This window comes from Canis lupus, chromosome 9 (genome assembly GCF_048164855.1).
Source record: "Canis lupus baileyi chromosome 9, mCanLup2.hap1, whole genome shotgun sequence".
NCBI lineage: Eukaryota > Metazoa > Chordata > Mammalia > Carnivora > Canidae > Canis > Canis lupus.
The window spans coordinates 25,593,490-25,611,619 of NC_132846.1; the positions used below are offsets into that span (position 1 = coordinate 25,593,490).

The following is an 18,130-nucleotide window of genomic DNA, read 5'->3' on the forward strand; positions in this document are numbered from 1 at the left end:
GAAGGAAATACATAAAAGATATATTTTAGGTATTAAAATACATATAAAACAATCAGATATATGTGAACCAACAGCAAAGATGCTTTGGTCATTAAAATATAGAGGTCATTACTGTAGTGGACATATTCTTTACTTTTTTAAAGATTTTATTTATTTATTCATGAGAGACACACAGAGAGAGGCAGAGACATAGGCAGAGGGAGAAGGAGGCTCCCTGTGGGGAAGCCTGATGTGGGACTCAATCCCAGGACCCCGGGATCATGACCTGAGCCAAAGGCAGATGCTCAACCACTGAACTACCCAGGTGCCCCAGTACTGGATGTATTCTTGAAATGTTTTGTATACCTATGGTTCTGTAGTTAGGTATGTGCCTGGTGTTTACATTATCTGAAAGTAACGATACAAATAGGAAGTAATATTTTTAAGGCTTAAAAAGAGAATTCATGTTACCCCTTGAGATGATTTCCACAAGTATGGCCCAATAAATATAATGGTTTGCACACAGCATATTTTAGTTAATTCTTATGCAGAACAAGAACAGCAAAATGGGCACATGAGAAAAAAAGACAAAAGAGAAAGAATAACTTTTACTGTGCACTCTAGATCCATGATATCCGAAGGATTTAGATATCATAGGATTGGAGAATTACTCTGGGTGAGCTAAGTTACTTAATTTATATCTAGTAGTCAGAAAACAGAGTACCAAGATATGTAAACCTAGGCAGCATGTCAGAGTGAAAAGAGCTAATACTGACAAAGCCTATTGAAGGAATACAGAAAATAACATGCAGAGTTATGGGAGAATTTGAACCTTACCTACTTAATTAATTCACTACATTCAGGAAATGATGAAGGCATTAAGGATGACCCTGTTCCCCTCAAGAAACAGCTCCCAAAATCCATAATATTTAAAAAATGTATAGCATAATGCATAATAAAACATAAAATATCAATATATGTGTGCATATATATGCTATCAAATAGCATGTATATATATTTGAATGTATACATTTATAATTATTTAGACGACTACTTTTAACTGGTTTAATCACATAACATTAATTTTATTCTTTTGCTCATATACATTTAATATTCTGTGATGATAGAAGGTTTTTTGCATGTGAATTTCCATGATTTGTAAAAAGGAATTTTCAGTTGATTATTGTCTAATTATATAATTAGTCTAATTAGCCTAATTATAACTAATTATGTAATTGATGTAAATATGTTCAGTCTTGTAATTAGATGGTGTAATTACAATACACAAGATGATGTCATGAATATCTTTATGAAAGTTCTAGAAAAATAGCAAAAATGTGTGTAGTTTGTAATATTTAAGTAAATATTTCTTTAATATTGACCAAATTATTTGCAACACCTATATTTAAGCTTTTAAATCTACTTTTTATAAATAAAATAAAAAAGAGAAGGCATTTTATGTATTAGTCTGTGGCCCTTACCAATGTTGACATTGTATAGTGAAATAATACCCACAGTCTCAAGCACGAGTTCTAATTTCCTTATAAAAGAACTTAGAACTTTTCAAATATTTATTTTCAGCTATCAGTAAAAAATGAAAACCTTTTAGTTCACAATAATTTTTCTATCTCTAGCAGCTAATTTATTACGAACTTATAAACTGACACTGTATGTTAGCTTACATCTTCAATATTGAGTGGAAGTATAAATGCATAATTATTCCTCTTAAACTTATTGCATTATATTCTTTTTAAAAAGATTTTATTTATTTGAGAGAGAGAGAGAGAGAACAGGGGTGGGGAGTAGAGGAAAAAGCAGACTTCCTGCTAGGCAAGCAGCCAGATCTGGAACTCCATCCCAGGAACCTGGGATCACAACCTGAGCAGAAGGCAGACACTTAACTGATTGAGGTGCCCAGGTGCCCCTTATTACATTAGATTCTTATAAATTCTCTCAGACTTAGGAACTCAGGCCAATTTCACCTCAGAAACATGAGCTATATAAAAAAGTATAAATAAGATTTTCTCACTCAACAGAATGATCAAATAAATATTTGATTCAAATGGATGTAATTAACTTAATATGAATGGGAAAATTCTATTTAATAAAAACAAGACATTATTATTGAAGAGCAAAACATAGTATCCTTAAAAAATTAACTTTCTAATGTTAAAAAATAAGCACACTATGATCTGTAATGTGAATCATTCTATAACATAGTCCCAGTATACTGCCCCAGCTTTACAGTCCACTGTTTCCCATCTATACCAATTGTTGTTCCAGCCAACCAGAGACACACAGCCTATCTTAAGAGATATTGTCTTCCTTCTGCATTATTTTAGGTACTATTGTTTTCCACCTTGAGTGGTCTCTCAGTGGCATTATTCTGTGCCTCTATGTTGACAATGATTTTTACTTTGTATCATAATGATTATTTACTTTAAGTCCTCCCCATACAGATCAACAAAGTTAGCAGAGGAGGAGCCATGCCTAGTAACTTCTATATCTCTGGCAGAGAGTTTTCCATATCTTACACATAATGGATCTAAGTTATTTTAACTGGATCTTCTTTACACTTTGAAGCCACAGGCCACAGGATCTATGGAAATAATTTAAAATATTACTAAAGTACTACAATACAAATGGTGCTAATATGGAAAGTTTTTCCAACATAAAGTACACATGGTAGTTGATAGGGAACAACCAACCAAGAAATCAAGAACAGCTAAGAATTTTATAATTTACATAAATACATATAAAAACAGGCAGAATAAGCAAAAGAAAATTAAATACTATTCCTATCTCATTACAAATACCAAATTCTTTATTTGGGAACTATTTCAAGGATACAACACAAAATTAATTTTAAATCTAGAGCAAATTTGATATGTAGACTAAACAATTAATGCCTTTAATTCAGTAACATAATTCTGGATAGTTACTTAGAAACGTGTGACTTTATCTTCCAATGTAGAGAAAAACAACTACATATGGTAACACTGTAAATTAGAACCTACATAGAAATTACATTTTATCATTGTGAAAATAAAGACCACAAGCTAAGTTCATTTTGCTGCTTTCTACTGCCAACCATAATTCACAGTCCTTCCAAATTTCCAAGGTGGCAAGAAGCTAAAAAGAGGTTGTTGTTTGCCATCAAGAAGATTCATGGGGGGGGGGGGGAGGCCCTGCATCATGTTCATCTGTATTATAAAAATTCTAGCCCTGAAATTATCAATCTATTAATTCTAAATTTGTCATTCAACAGAACTTTTAGAGAAACTCTGCCCATTCTTTAGCTGTCTATATTTGAAGTCATGTAGTAATATTATCATAAGTACTAACTGCATCCCTTCTGGAGAAATTGTGTATTTAAACAGAACTCCAAAATGGCAGCCCAGAGGGCCAAATACAGATCTCTGGCAACAACGGGCACTGTATTGGTTTCTAAGATGTGGGCATGCACAGCAAGCTTCATCAATTCTTATTTTCATATTACAAGATTTACACATATATGTTACCAGATTAGTCTCAGTGAACATTTGAATTTGTTTCCTGCACAAAAGTAAACCGATTATGCCCATTAAAAAAGAAACCCTGGGTCTTCCAGGTGGCTACCTACACATGGCTGCCTGGCCCATGAGATGTAATTTCTTTATAAGAAACTCTTCAGAATTTCTCAAGTAAATGGCCAGCTTGCTATACACTTACGATAAACATACATATGCACAAAGAGACTCAAAAATTGTATCTCACAAGTTGATGACTAAATAAAATTAACTGAAAAATTTTAAATATGCTCTCAGATTGTTCATAAAGCAATATTACACATGATAAAGCACTAAAATAAAAATGAGGAGGATCAAGTTTTTCTTTGCTTTATTATAATACATCGCCAATATCCATCATCCTCGGTTCAAAAGCAATCTCCTTAAACTCATCTACAGATTCAAAACAACTTTATTCAAAATCTTATTAGACTTTTGGTAGGAATTGACAAAATTATCCTAAAATTTAAGTGGAAATATAAGGCTAAAACATCAAAATCAGTTTTGAAAAAAATGGACATAGTTGGGAGATTTATTCTTTCTGATTTCAAGATTTACTATAAAGCCACAATAATTAAGACACTGTGGTATTGGCATAAAGACAGACATATAAATCAATGGAACAAAATAAATAGTTCATAAATAGACCCTAATATACAGGGTCAATTGATTTTCAATTTAAATGTCAAAGAAATTCAGTGATGAATGATCTTTTTAATAAATGGTGGTAGAACACATGTATATCTATCTGCATAAAATGAACTTCAAGCATTCCCTCACACTATAAAGAAAAATTAACTCAAAATGGAAAGAAAAGTTGGTAAATATAAGTGAATAATGACTGTTCCAAAGAACAAAATAATATGTTGTTGATTTTAAATTATAATTAAAATACTAGACAAAAATAAGATAAAATACAAAAAGAGTAAATATTCTTTTCTTTTAAGATTTTATTTATTTATTCATGAGAGAGACACACAGAGAGAGAGAGGCAGAGACATAGGCAGAGGGAGAAGCAGGCTCCATGCAGGGAGCCTGACGTGGGACTTGATCCCAGGACTCCAGGATCACGCTCTGGGCCAAAGACAGGCATTAAACCGCTGCGCCACCCAGGGATCCACAAAAGAGTAAATATTCTTAAAATATTCTAAGTTTCTATCATCATTAAGTAAGTGATGAAGTAATAATCAAAGATGCAAGGTGTAATTCTTAAGGGAACCAATAAAAGATACTAAGATAATTTAAAACCCTTAAATAGAGGAATAAATGGAATAATTAAAAATATTTGATAAATCCAAAAGAAGGCAAGAAAAGAGATAAGTAAAATAAAATAGGTGGGTCATGTGGACAAAAAAGAATTAAATATACTAAAAACTAAGGTTTGTCCCATTGGATTAAAACAACGAAACCTATATACTGATTGCAAGTGACATATTATAAAGATGTAAATTTGAAACTAAAACTCTCTCTGTCTCAGATAAATAAATAAAAATTTTAAAGAAAAATAAAAAAGGAGAGGAGGCACTTGGGTGGCTGAGACTTGGGCTCTCAGGTCATGATCCCAGGGTCCTGGGATTGAGCCCCCTTTTGGGCTCTCTTCTGAATGGGGAGTCTGCTTCTCTATCTCCTGCTCTTCCTCTCCACTTGTGCACGCTCTTTCTCTCTCTCTCTCTCTCTCTCTCTCTATTAAATAAATAAAAATCTTTTTAAAAAAAAAGAGGTGAATATTTACCATTTTCCCTCAACCCTCCAAATAAACCAAATACTAACCAAAAGAGAAACAAACCAAGAAACAGACCCTTAACCATAGAGAACAAACTGATGGTTACCAGAGGGGAGGTGGGTGGAGGATGAGTTAACTAGGCAATGAGGATTAAAGAGTGCACTTGTGATGAGTACCAGGTATTTTATGGAAGTGTTGAATCACTCTATTGTACACCTGAAACAAATATTACTGTATGTTAACTAACTGGGATTTAAATAAAAACTGCAAAAAAATTGTGCAGTTAAATAAATGACAGACAAAACAGGCTTTAATGCAAGAAGCAATTTTAGAAGTAAAAATGGACGTTCTTTTTTTTTTTTTAATTTCTTTATGATAGTCACAGAGAGAGAGAGAGAGAGAGAGAGAGAGAGAGGCAGAGACATAGGCAGAGGGAGAAGCAGGCTCCATGCACCAGGAGCCCGACGTGGGATTCCATCCCGGGTCTCCAGGATCACGCCCTGGGCCAAAGGCAGGCGCCAAACCGCTGCGCCACCCAGGGTTCCCAAAATGGACGTTCTTAATGATAATCTACCAGGAAGACATAATATCCAGAAGATAATATATTTAGATAATTATCAGGAAGTTATAATAATTATATATCTGTAAGTACTAATAATATACCTCAGAATATATAAAGCAAGAATTGATAAAAATAAAGACAAGACAAATCTACAGCCATATTAGTAGATATTAACTTCTTTAAATAGTTTTTAAAACAGCAGACACAAAAATCAGAAAATACAAAGGAAATCTGAACAACACAATTAACAAATGTAGCCTATTTGAAATAAAACAAATATGAAGTGCATATTCTTGTGGTGCACATTGATCACTTATGAAAATAGATCACAGGCTTACCATAATGAAAGTCTCAACGAATTTCTGGAGGTTAAAATTGTTCAGAGTATGCTTTCTGACATAGTGAAATTAGACTAGAAATCAATTAAAAGCTGTAACTAGAAAATCATTACAGTTTGGAAACTATATACATCAACATGCATCCACTTAGAACACCATTCTCTTTCCCATTTCACTAAGCCTTCTTTAGGGGATAAAGAAGGATGGACTTATAGAGTGACTCAAGAGTTACAAATAACCTGGACTTTAAAAATTTTTGTGTAACGTATTTTTTATACTATTTTTTTGTACCATAGCCAGAAATCCAGATGTCTCCATGGAAGTACTGGCTCAATTTTAACACATTTTTATTGAGAATCTTCCACGTGTCAGGCACTGTTTGAGCTCTAGAAAAGACACAGTCTCTATAATTAGTGAGTTTATGCCCAAACACACAAATGAGATAATCTGATGGATTCAGTGCTATGGGAAAAATAAAATAAAACTGAGTTTTGGAAAAGTGTAACTGTGGAAGGGAAGGGATATTACTTGAGAGATCTGTCAGGGAAGTGTTTCTGAGGTGGTAAGTCTTCAGTGTTAAGAAGTCCCTGCCATATTACCTAAGTAAATATGAGGGAGAATTAATAACATGAAGATCCTAGGCATAGACAAGGTTGGCTTCTAGGGATCATGCGACCAGAAGAGTGAGTGAAGTATAGATTAAATAAGTGAGAGTGAAGCAGAACAAAGTCAAACATGATCTAGGTCAAAATACATTATTTGCATTGATTCTAAGTATTTGAAAGCCACTGGGAGAATTAAAGCAAAAAAAAAAAAAGATTATATTTACATTTTTGTTTATTTTTTGAGAGAGAGAGAGCACCTGCATGTGTGTGCTTGCATGAGGTGTTGGGTGGGGGATGGCAAACAGACAGGAAGAGAGGAGTGAGAAAGAATCCCAAGCAGGCTCCATGCCCAGTGCAGAGCCCAGTGCGAGACTCCATCTAATGACCCTGAGATCATGACCTGAGCAGAAACCAGGAGTCAGAAGCTTAAACAACTGAGCCACCAAGGTGTCCAAGATTTACATTTTTAAATAATAAATCACCTGTTTGGGGTTATAAAGCATGGCAGCCAGTTATTCCAATATTCCACAATTCCATAGAGAGATAATGAAAGTTTTATGATATAGTTGGACTTGTGTATATCAGGCATATGTGCAGTATACACCTGTGATATGAGGTACAACCACTGATAATATTTAATCTATGAAAAAGCTTCTCTATGGCTGTAAGAACTAAATTTTCCATGTGCTGCTACTTGAAATTTCGTATCAGTTTGGCCTACATAACACATTTGATATTAACAAATCGAGTACATACATAACATAGAATTATTGAAGCATTCCTTGCTGCAACATGAATTTTTAGGACAGATACAAATACATAATAGCTATTTCAGAAGGAGAGATAAGCAACACTGTCAAGTAACCAAAAGCAGGAAAGACATCTTTAAAAAGGAGCTAAATTGCATGTTATTGGCCATTATCAACTACAGCAGGTGAATCCAGAAGACAGAATTTGCAAGAAAAGTCTGTTTCTTAAATATTTTTTAAGAGAACTGATTCAGATGGTCTAAGCTGCAGAGTCAGGAGGACATCCACCAGAGAAAGCCTGCATTATATAGCACAGTAAAAGCTGATATTCATATACAAGGAAGTATCAGTAAGGAAATGCTCAAATTAAAAAAGTGTTGTTACCTCATAAAAGAAGAGGTAAAGAGAAAGAGGGAAAAGAAAACAAAGTTACTTTTATAAGGCAGAATCAATAGCTATTAGTTTGAAAGTTCTCATAAGATGGTTTTTTGGAACAGCTAACATAAAAACGAAATAGATTCAAAGGAATAAATGAAAAGTTTCACAGTGCTGGCTTAATAAACAAATTCCTAATAATCTTCTTTTGTATATTTTTTATTGGAGTTCTATATGCCAACATATAGTATAATACCCAGTGCTCATCCCGTCAAGTGCCCCCCCTCAGTGCCTGTCACCCAGTAACCCCATCCCCCTGCCCACCTCCCCTTCCTCTACCACCTTGTCCATTTCCCAGGGTTAGGAGTCTCTCATGTTCTGTCACCCTCACTAATATTTCCCACTCATTTTCTCTCCTTTACCCTTTATTCCCTTTCACTATTTTTTATATTCCCCAAATGAATGAGACCATATGTTTGTCCTTCTCCGATTGACTCACTTCACTGAGCATAATACCCTCCAGTTCCATCCACGTCGAAGCAAATGGTGGTTATTCATCGTTTCTATATGCCTGAGTAATATTCCAGTGTATACATAAACCACATCTTCTTTATCCATTCATCTTTCGATGGACACCGAGGCTCCTTCCACAGCTTGGCTATTGTAGACATTGCTGCTATAAACATCGGGGTGCAGGTGTCCCGGCGTTTCATTGCATCTGTATCTTTGGGGTAAATCCCCAGCAGTGCAATTGCTGGGTTGTAGGGTAGCTCTATTTTTAACTCTTTGAGGAACCTCCACACAGTTTTCCAGAGTGGCTGCACCAGTTCATATTCCAACTAACAGTGCAAGAGAGTTCCCCTTTCTCCACATCCTCTCCAACATTTGTTGTTTCCCATCTTGTTAATTTTCACCATTCTCACTGGTGTGAGGTGGTATCTCATTGTGGTTTTGATTTGTCTTTCCCTGATGTTAAGTGATGCGGAACATTTTCTCATGTGCTTGTTGGCCATGTCTATGTCTTCTTTGATGAAATTTTTGTTCATGTCTTTTGCCCATTCCATGATTGCATTGTTTGTTTCTTTCCTGTTGAGTTTAATAATTTCTTTATAGAACTTGGATACTAGCCCTTTATCTGATAGGTCATTTGCAAATATCTTCTCCCATTCTGTAGGTTGTGTTTTAGTTTGTTGACTGTTTCTTTTGCTGTGAAGAAGCTTTTTATCTTGATTAAGTCCCAATAATTCATTTTTGCTTTTGTTTCCCTGGCCTTTATAGATGTATCTTGCAAGAAGTTGCTGTGGTCAAGTTCAAAAGGGTGTTGCCTGTGTTCTCCTCTAGGATTTTGATGGATTCCCCTCATATTTAGATCTTTCATCCATTTTGAGTTTATTTTTGTGTCTAGTATAAGAGAATGGTCTAGTTTCATTCTTCAGCATGTAAATGTCCAATTTTCCCAGCACCATTTATTGAAGAGACTGTCCTTTTCCCCGTGGATAATCTTTCCTGCTTTGTCAAATATTACTTGACCATAGAATTGAGGGCCCATTTATGGATTCTCTATTCTGTTCCATTGATCTATGTGTCTGGTTTTGTGTCAGTACCACACTGTCTTGATGATCACAGCTTTGTAGTACAATTTGAAATCCGGCATTGTGATGCCCCAGCTCTGGTTTTCTTTTTCAATATTCCCCTGGCTATTCAGGGTCTTTTCTGATTCCACACAAATCTTAAGATAATTTGTTCCAGCTCTCTGAAGAAAGTCCATGGTATTTTGATAGGGATTGCATTAAATGTGTAAATTGGGGGGGCCCCGGTGGTGCAGCGGTTTAGCGCCGCCTGCAGCCCAGGGCGTGATCCTGGAGACCCTGGATTGAGTCCGACGTCAGGCTCTCTGCATGGAGCCTGCTTCTCCCTCTGCCTGTGTCTCTGCCTTTCTCTCTGTGTGTGTCTCTATGAATAAATAAATAAAATCTTAAAAAAAAAAAACTTAAAAATAAATGTAAAAAATGTGTAAATTGCCCTGGGTAGCATTGACATTTTCACAATATTAATTCGTCCAGTCCAAGAGAATGGAATATTTTTCCATTTCTTTGTGTCTTCCTCAATTTCTTTCAGAAGTTTTCTGTAGTTTTTAGGGTATATATCCTTTACTTCTTTGGTTAGGTTTATTCCTAGGTATCTTATGCTTTTGGGTGCAATTGTAAATGGGATTGACTCCTTAACTTCTCTTTCTTCAGTCTCATTGTTAGTGTATAGAAATGCCACTGATTTCTGGGCATTGATTATGTATCCTGCCACACTGCTGAATTGCTCTATGAGTTCTAGCAGTCTTGGAGTGGATTCTTTGGCTTATGTATATATAGTATCATGTCATCTGCAAAGAGGGAGAGTTTGACTTCTTCTTTGCAAGTTTGAATGCCCTTTTCTCTCTCTCTCTCTCTCTCTTTTTTTTTTTTTTTGTTTGTTTGTTTTACCTGATTGCTGAGGCTAGGACTTCTATACTATGTTGGATAGCAGTGGTGAGAGTGGACATTAGGGGAAAGGCTCCCAGTGTTTCCCCATTGAGAATGATATTCCTGTGGGCTTTTCATTGATGGCTTTTAAGATGCTGAGGAATGTTCCCTCTATCCCTACACTCTGAAGATGTTTGATCAGGAATGGATGCTATATCTTGTCAAATGCTTTCTCTCCATCTATTGAGAGGATCCTATGGTTCTTGTTTTTTCTTTTGTTGATATGATCTATACGTTGATGGCTTTACAACTGTTGAACCAGCCTTGCATCCCGGGGATGAATCCCACTTGGTCATGGTGAATAATCTTCTTAATGTAATGTTAGATCCCATTGGCTAGTATCTTGCTGAGAATTTTTGCATCAGTGTTCATCAAGGATGTTGGTCTACAATTCTCCTTTTTGGTGGGGTCTTTGTGTGGTTTTGGAATTAAGGTGATGCTGGCCTCATAGAACGAGTTTAGAAGTATTCCATCCCTTTCTATCTTTCCAAACAGCTTTAGTAGAATAGGTATGGTTTCTTCTTTAAATGTTTGATAGAATTCTCCTGGGAAGCCATCTAGCCCTGGACTTTTCTGTCTTGGGAGGTTTTTGATGGCTGCTTCCATTTCCTCCCTGGTTACTGGCCTGTTCAGGTTTTCTATTTCTTCCTGTTCCAGTTTTGGTAATTTGTGGTTTTCCAGAAATGCATCCATTTCTTAGATATTGATATATCAATAAATTAGATAGCCTAATTTATTGGTGTATAGCTGCTCATAATATGTTTTTAAAATATTTTGTATTTCCTTGTTATTGGTGGTGTTCTCTACTTTTTCATTCATGATTTTATTAATTAGAGTCTTTTCTCTTTTGTTTTGAAAAAGGCTGGCTAATGGTTTATCTATCTTATTAATTCTTTCAAAGAACCAACCCCTGGTTTTGTTGATCTGTTCCACAGTTCTTCTGGTCTCTATTTCATTGAGTTCTGCCCAAATATTTATTATCTCTCTTCTTCTGCTTGGTGTAGGTTTTACTTGCTGTTCTTTCTCCAGCTCATTTAGGTGCAAGGTTAGCTTCTGTATTTGACTTTTTTTCCAATTTTTTGATGGATGCTTGTATTGCAAAATATTTCCTTCTTAGGACTGCTTTTGCTGTATCCCAAAGATTTTGAATGGTTCTATCTTCATTTTCATTAGTTTCCATGAGTCTTTTTAATTCTTCTCTAATTTCCTGGTTGACCCTTTCATTTTTAGCAGGATCCTCCTTAACCTCCATGTGTTTGAGTATCTTCCAAATTTCTTCTTGTGATTGAGTTCAAGTTTCAAAACATTATGGTCTGAAAATATGCAGGGGGACATCTCAATCTTTTGGTATTGGTTGAGACCTGAATGTGGTTTATTCTGGAGAAAGTTCCATGTGCACTTGAGAATAATGTGTATTCAGTTGCGTTTGGATGTAAAGCTCTGTAAATATCTATGAAATCCATCTGGTCCAGTGTATCATTTAAAGCTCTTGTTTCTTTGGAGATGTTGTGCTCAGAAGATCTGTCATTTCCTGAAAGCGCCGTGTTGAAGTCTCCCAGTATCAGTGCATTATTATCTAAGTATGTCTTTACTTTGGTTATTAATTGATTGATATACTTGGCAGCTCCCACATTCGGGGCATAAATATTCATGATTGTTAGGTCCTCTTGTTGGGTAGTTCCTTTAAGTATGATATAGCGTCCCTCTTCATCTCTTACTACATCTTTGGGATAAACTTTAATTCATCTGATATGAGGATGGCTACCCCTGCTTTCTTTTGAGGACCATTTGAATGGTAAATGGTTCTCCAGCCCTTTATTTTCAGGTTTCTGGTGTCCTTAGGTCTAAAATGAGTCTCTTGTTGACAGCAAATAGATGGGTATTGCTCTTTTATCCAGTCTGAAACTCTGTGTCTTTTGATGGGATCATTAAGCCCATTCACGTTCAGAGTAACTATCCAAAGATAAGAATTTAGTGTCATCATAATACCTCTTCAGTCCCTGTTTTTGTGGATTATTACTTTGGGCTTCTTCTTTTTTTTTTTACAGAGTTCCCCTTAATATTTCTTGCAGAGCTGGTTTGGTGGTCACATATTCTTTCAGTTTCTGCCTATCTTGGAAGCTCTTTATCTCTCCTTCTATTCTGAATGAGATCCTTGCTAGACAAAGTATTCTTGGCTGCAGGTTCTTCTCATTTAGGACCCTGAATATATCCTGCCAGCCCTTTCTGGCCTGCCAGGGCTCTGTGGAGAGGTCTGCTGTTAATCTAATATTTCTCCCCATATAAGTTAGGCATCTCTTGTCTCTTGCTGCTTTAAGGATCTTCTCTTTATCTTCGGAATTTGCAAGTTCCACTATAAATGTTGAGGTTTTGAACTTTTTTTTTTTTTTTTTTTTTTTTTTTTTTTTTTTTTTTAGGGGAGGGCACCTCTCTATCTCTTGGATATGAATGCCTGTTTCCCTCCCCAAATTATGGAAGTTCTCAGCTATGATTTGTTCAAATATGCTTTCTGGCCCTCTGGCCCTCTTGGCACCCTCTGGAACCCCAATTATAAGCAGATTTTTCCCTTCTGAGGCTGTCATTTATTTCCCTTAACCTTTCCTCATGGTCTTTTAATTGTTTTTCTCTTTTTTTCCTCAGCTTCCTTCCTTGCCATCAAGTTGTCTTCTATGTCACTCACTCTTTCTTCTATCTAATTAACCCTCGCCGTTAGGACCTCCAGTTTGGATTGCATCTCATTTAATTGATTTTTAATTTCGGCCTGATTAGATCTAAATTCTTCAGGCATAAAATCTCTTGAATACTTTATGCTTTTTTCCAGAGCCACGAGTAGCTTTATAATTGTGCTTCTGAATTGGTTTTCAGATGTCGAATTGTAATCCAAATTCTGTAACTCTATGGCAGAGAGTACTGTTTCTGATTCTTTCTTTTGTGGTGAGTTCTTCTTTCTAGTCATTTTTCTCAGTGCAGAGTGGCTGTATGAGTGGGCAGTGTCAAGAATATAAACCACGATCTAGGTAAATTTCACCCTAGATGATTGTGCCAAGGTCAGAGACCAGAAGTTGAAAACAAAGATCAGAACGAAATAAAACAAAAGGACCACTGAAGTGAAAAACAAATTTTAAAACAAAGTAGTATAAAATAAAAGACTAAGGATCCTAAAGAAGAAGAGAAAAAAAAAAAAGAAAAAAAAAAAAGGAGAAAAAGGGGGAGGGGGTGACTGGAAGATGGTAGAGGTGAAGAAGTTGTAGTGGAGGGAGAATGTAGTCTACCTGAGGTGTCCTAGAGGCTGATCGTCTTGTTTCTCAGTATATTAAGTTCTGTATATTAGAAGATACATAGTCCCAAATTTATATAAAGCAGAAATACTTGTAGAGGGCCCCAACGTTGACCACCAAAACATAAATGAGATAAAAGAGGGGGACAAAATGGGAATTAGGGATCTCACAGAATGAACCAGCACAGTATACCAGTTGGTTCTGGGTGCATGCTGGTCATGTTTTAGAAGGTATTAACTTCCATCATTGTAGAACAAAATGAGGCAGAGGAAACAAAAAACACAAAACAAAAAAAGATATCTTGTATATCTCTCAAAATTGAGTACGTTGAAGAATCTAGAAGTGGGAAATACATCTAGGACCTGTATTGTAGAAATATGAAAGACAAAAAGGAAGAATCTTAAAAATGAAGAGGTGCTAAAATATTGTAGTTAAGGTGGGAAAAGAGAGAAAAAAAAAAGGAAAGTACAGTCTGATATAAAAACGAGTTGTACAGAAGAAAAAAAAAGGAGGGGTACCCTCTGGTTCTGTATACTGTAAATCCCTCAACTTCCCCTGGAGCTTTCCAGTACTGCTCTGTCAAGAACTTGCTCTCCCCCTGTCCTTCCAGCTGGTCTTCTGGGGGAGGGGCCTGCTGTGCTGACTCTCAGGTGTGTGTACCTGGGGGAGCTGCCCCACCCCCTGCCAGGTGCACGGCTCAGTGGGAGCTGTTTATCATGTGAGGCCCCTGTTCCCTGAGGCCCCGCCCCTCCCAGGCACAGGGTGACACCAGGAGGAACAACCCCACTGGCGGCGGCCAGCTCTCCAGCCCTGGAGTCAGCTCCCGCAGTAACTACCGCGGCTCCCAGTCCGCACAGATCTGGATGCTCCCAGGGCAGCGGGGGTCCTGATCTGCACAGTCGAAGTGCCGGGGGCAGGAGCGTCCCCACTGTCCTGTGCCCTCCCCACCTCCGCCTGTCCCGGGGGGAGCACAGGATCCTGGGCTGTGTCCCCCGGCGCCCTGGGCTCTGGGGCCTTCACCGCTGGAATCGCACTCCCCGGGCGGGCTCCCGAAGGCAGCAGGCGCAGCCCCCTCCGCCCGGAGCCCCCGCCTGACCCACCGGCTTCTCCCCGAGGCCCCGCCGGGCGGCTCCAGCCCTTTATTGAGCTCCGCCCGTGGTGTGCGGTGCGCTCTCCTCTGGGGTCACCTCCTCTGTTAGTGACCCCGGGAACCTGGGGCTCCACTGTCCCTCCTGGGTCCTGCCCGAGTTCCCTGCTGAGCGCCCTTCCCTCCAGGAAGAATCTGGCGCGTATTTTTAAAGTTCCCGCTTCTCCGGGGCTGGGCTCTGCTGTCCCCGAGGTTCTCACCGTCCCCCTTAGCCCGGTTCCTCGCAGGTCCCCCACCCACTTGAGTCTTTTTTATTTGTTTCCGCCTTCCTACCTTGTTAGAAGCGCAAACCCTTCTCTCTGTAGCATTCTAGCTGTTCTCTCATTACATCTCAGGTCCAATTCGTAGGTTTTCAGGATGATTTGAAAGTAATCCAGGTAAGTTGGTGGGGCCGAGTCACTTGGGGACCCTATTCCTCTGCCATCTTGCCCCGCCCCACCTAATATTTTTGAAAGTATAATTCCCTCCCCCCAAAATTTGGACAGGGCACATGTGTACATATGCCTAAGAGATCAGACCCACCTACAGGTAATAAACGGCTATACAGTGTTACCTCAGTATCTGTAAAACTACCACGTTTCACAAGATTCTAAAGGAAAAATTGTTTTCTAAGTTTTAACAACATACACATTTTAGGCAACCTACAGAATTAGAAAAAAATTGCAAATGACACATCTGATAAAGAGTTAGTACCCAGAATACATAAAGAACTTATAAAACTCAACACCCCAAAACCAAGTAATCCAATTAAACATAAACAGATATTTCTCCAAAGAAGACAAACAGATGGCCAACGGACATGTGAAAAGATACTCATTATCATATGTCATCAGGGAAATGCAAATCAAAACCATATCTCTCATCCATCAGAATGGCTAAATTCAAAAACACAAGAAACAACAGGTGTTGGAGATTATGCACTGTTGGTGAAAATGTAAACTGGTGCATCTATGGTAGAAAACAGTAGGGAGGTTCCTCAGAAAATCAAAAATAGAACTAATTTATGACCCAGCAATCACACTACTGGGTATTCCCCCAAATATAAAAACACTAATTCAAATGGATATGTATGCCCCCCCCCTCTTTGTTTATAGCAGCATTATTTACAAGAGCCAAGATACAGAAGCAGCTCAAGTGTCCATCAACTGACGAGTGGATGAAGAAGACAATGGAATATTATTTAGTTATAAAAAGCATGAAATCTTCCCATTTGCAAGGACATGGGTGGAGCTACAGAGTATGCTAAGTGAAATAAGGCAGTCAGAATAAAACAAATACTATGATTTCATTCATATGTGGAACTTAAGAAATTAAACAAGCAATAGGTAAAAAACAGAAAAACCAAGAAACAGACTCTTAATTACAGAGAACAAACAGATGGTTACCAAAGGGGGGTATTGGGGAAGTGGGTTAAAAAGTGATGGGCATTAAGAAATGCACTTGTGATAAGCACCAGGTGATGTATGGAAGTATCAAATTACTATACTGTACACCTGAAACTAATATTACATCGTATGTTAACTGAAATTAAAATAAGAACTTTTTAAAAAACAACATACATATTCTAAAAAAACACTGACAATAGAAAAACAAATGGTAGGTGATAATTTATCTGATTTCAAAACCTTAGATGCACCCAAGCAACTAAATACTGGTAACAAATATTTTGTTAATTTTCTAAGAAAATAAATGATATTACTAAAAACTGAAGGATGTATTATTATAGTACATAGAATGTATGGGGAAAACCTGATCCTCTTTGTTGACAGAAGGCTATTGATACTGCAATGTCCTGAGTCAGGAGAGGGTCAGATCGAAACAGGCTGTGTCATGGTAGTCTCAGTAGTAACACATGTGTAACAATGATTTTCAGATATTTATATCTTGGCAAGTCCCAGCTAATCTATAACTACAAATAGCAATATAATAATATATATGATGTGTTCAGATGTTTTTATATAATCATGCATTCTTTTACAGTTAATATCTAAACATTGGCAATTATATTAATCATAGAGGTCTGGACTCAGACATTACAAGTAAACGGCTCATTATATAAGGAAATATATTTAATGGTGAAAAATTAGATGCTGAGAAATTTACAAATTCAGGATGACCTTCTATTATTACAGAGTTGAGAAGTGAAACATATTTATCCTTAATATTTCAAAGTAGAATATTCATAATATATAAAATTTAGTTGTATATTGTCCTAGTTACAATCACATAGAATCTCAAAGCTACAGATAATGTGGTCAAATACTTGTTTATCTTATTGCCTATATCTTTTTAAAATTATTATTCATGGTCACAGATATTTTGAGTATTTTCCATAGACATTTTTATTAAAAATATTTTACTTTGTCTGTTAGGTTTGTATTTCTTTCTAGTCACCAGAAAAGCTTTATAATATAACGGCATTCAAATATTCTTACAAATTTCAGTGTCTTCTTTGAGAATTACTGATTCTCTACTTGATACATATTATAAAAGAATATTTCATATCACATTCACTCCATGTAAAATTAACTCAATTTTTTAATTAAATAAGTTAATGACTCATTAGATATTTTAGTTTTTACATGAGTAGGATCTATTTTTAAACTAAGTTAAAACCCAAAATGCACAAAAGAAATGGAAGACACTTTTTCCTAAAATCAAAATTAAATGAATTTCAAGTAGATTTCTTCATTCTTTTAAAATATATTTGCCACTGCAAATAAGAAAATGAAAATCACTCCCTTTAAGAAATATTTTCCACAAAAAACAAAGTAGTCAGCAAATGTAAAATTATGTACTTTAGTGAAACCTAGATGAACCTATTTATAAAGAAATACAAATTAGGACACATTAATTTTTTTCAAATGTTAACATTTTAAATTTAATTACCATATAAAAAATAACAAATTGCCTTTTATTGTTTGAATTATCTTTCAGTCAAAGGTCAGATTTGGAAAGACTCTTCAAGTAGACGTAACATTGCATGCTCTCTGAATTAGGAATATATTTTAGCAGAATGGGGTGTAAATACCTTAATTCCTACCTGGGTAAAGAAGGGTTCGTAAATCTCAACTCCTTTATCAGATCCTTGGAGTAATACCTCCTGGCCACGTCTCCAGCTATACCGAACAGGTGGATTGGAATTGGCAACACACCGGAGGAACACTGTTCTTTCATAGTAAAATTGTTCTTTAGCTTCACCTATACTTTGATGAACAGTTACTACTGGGTCATCCAAATCTAAAAAAAATAAATAAAAAAATAAAAACAACCAAATGACACTATTATGAGTTACACGGCTTTTATAGGT

General features: G+C 36.5%; 1 protein-coding gene across 3 annotated transcripts in view; it reads right to left on the reverse strand.

The window, feature by feature from the left end:
• Window positions 1-18,130, reverse strand: part of MDGA2 (MAM domain containing glycosylphosphatidylinositol anchor 2) — a 784,495-nt gene that overhangs the window by 285,771 nt on the left and 480,594 nt on the right. For all 3 annotated transcript variants that reach the window (XR_012036556.1, XR_012036555.1, XM_072838458.1), the window contains exon 4: window positions 17,864-18,060. Coding sequence is in view for 1 of the 3 variants with exons in the window: in XM_072838458.1 (XP_072694559.1) it covers window positions 17,864-18,060 (197 nt within the window). In the remaining 2 variants the exon portion in view is untranslated. The remainder of the gene's footprint in view (window positions 1-17,863; window positions 18,061-18,130) is intronic.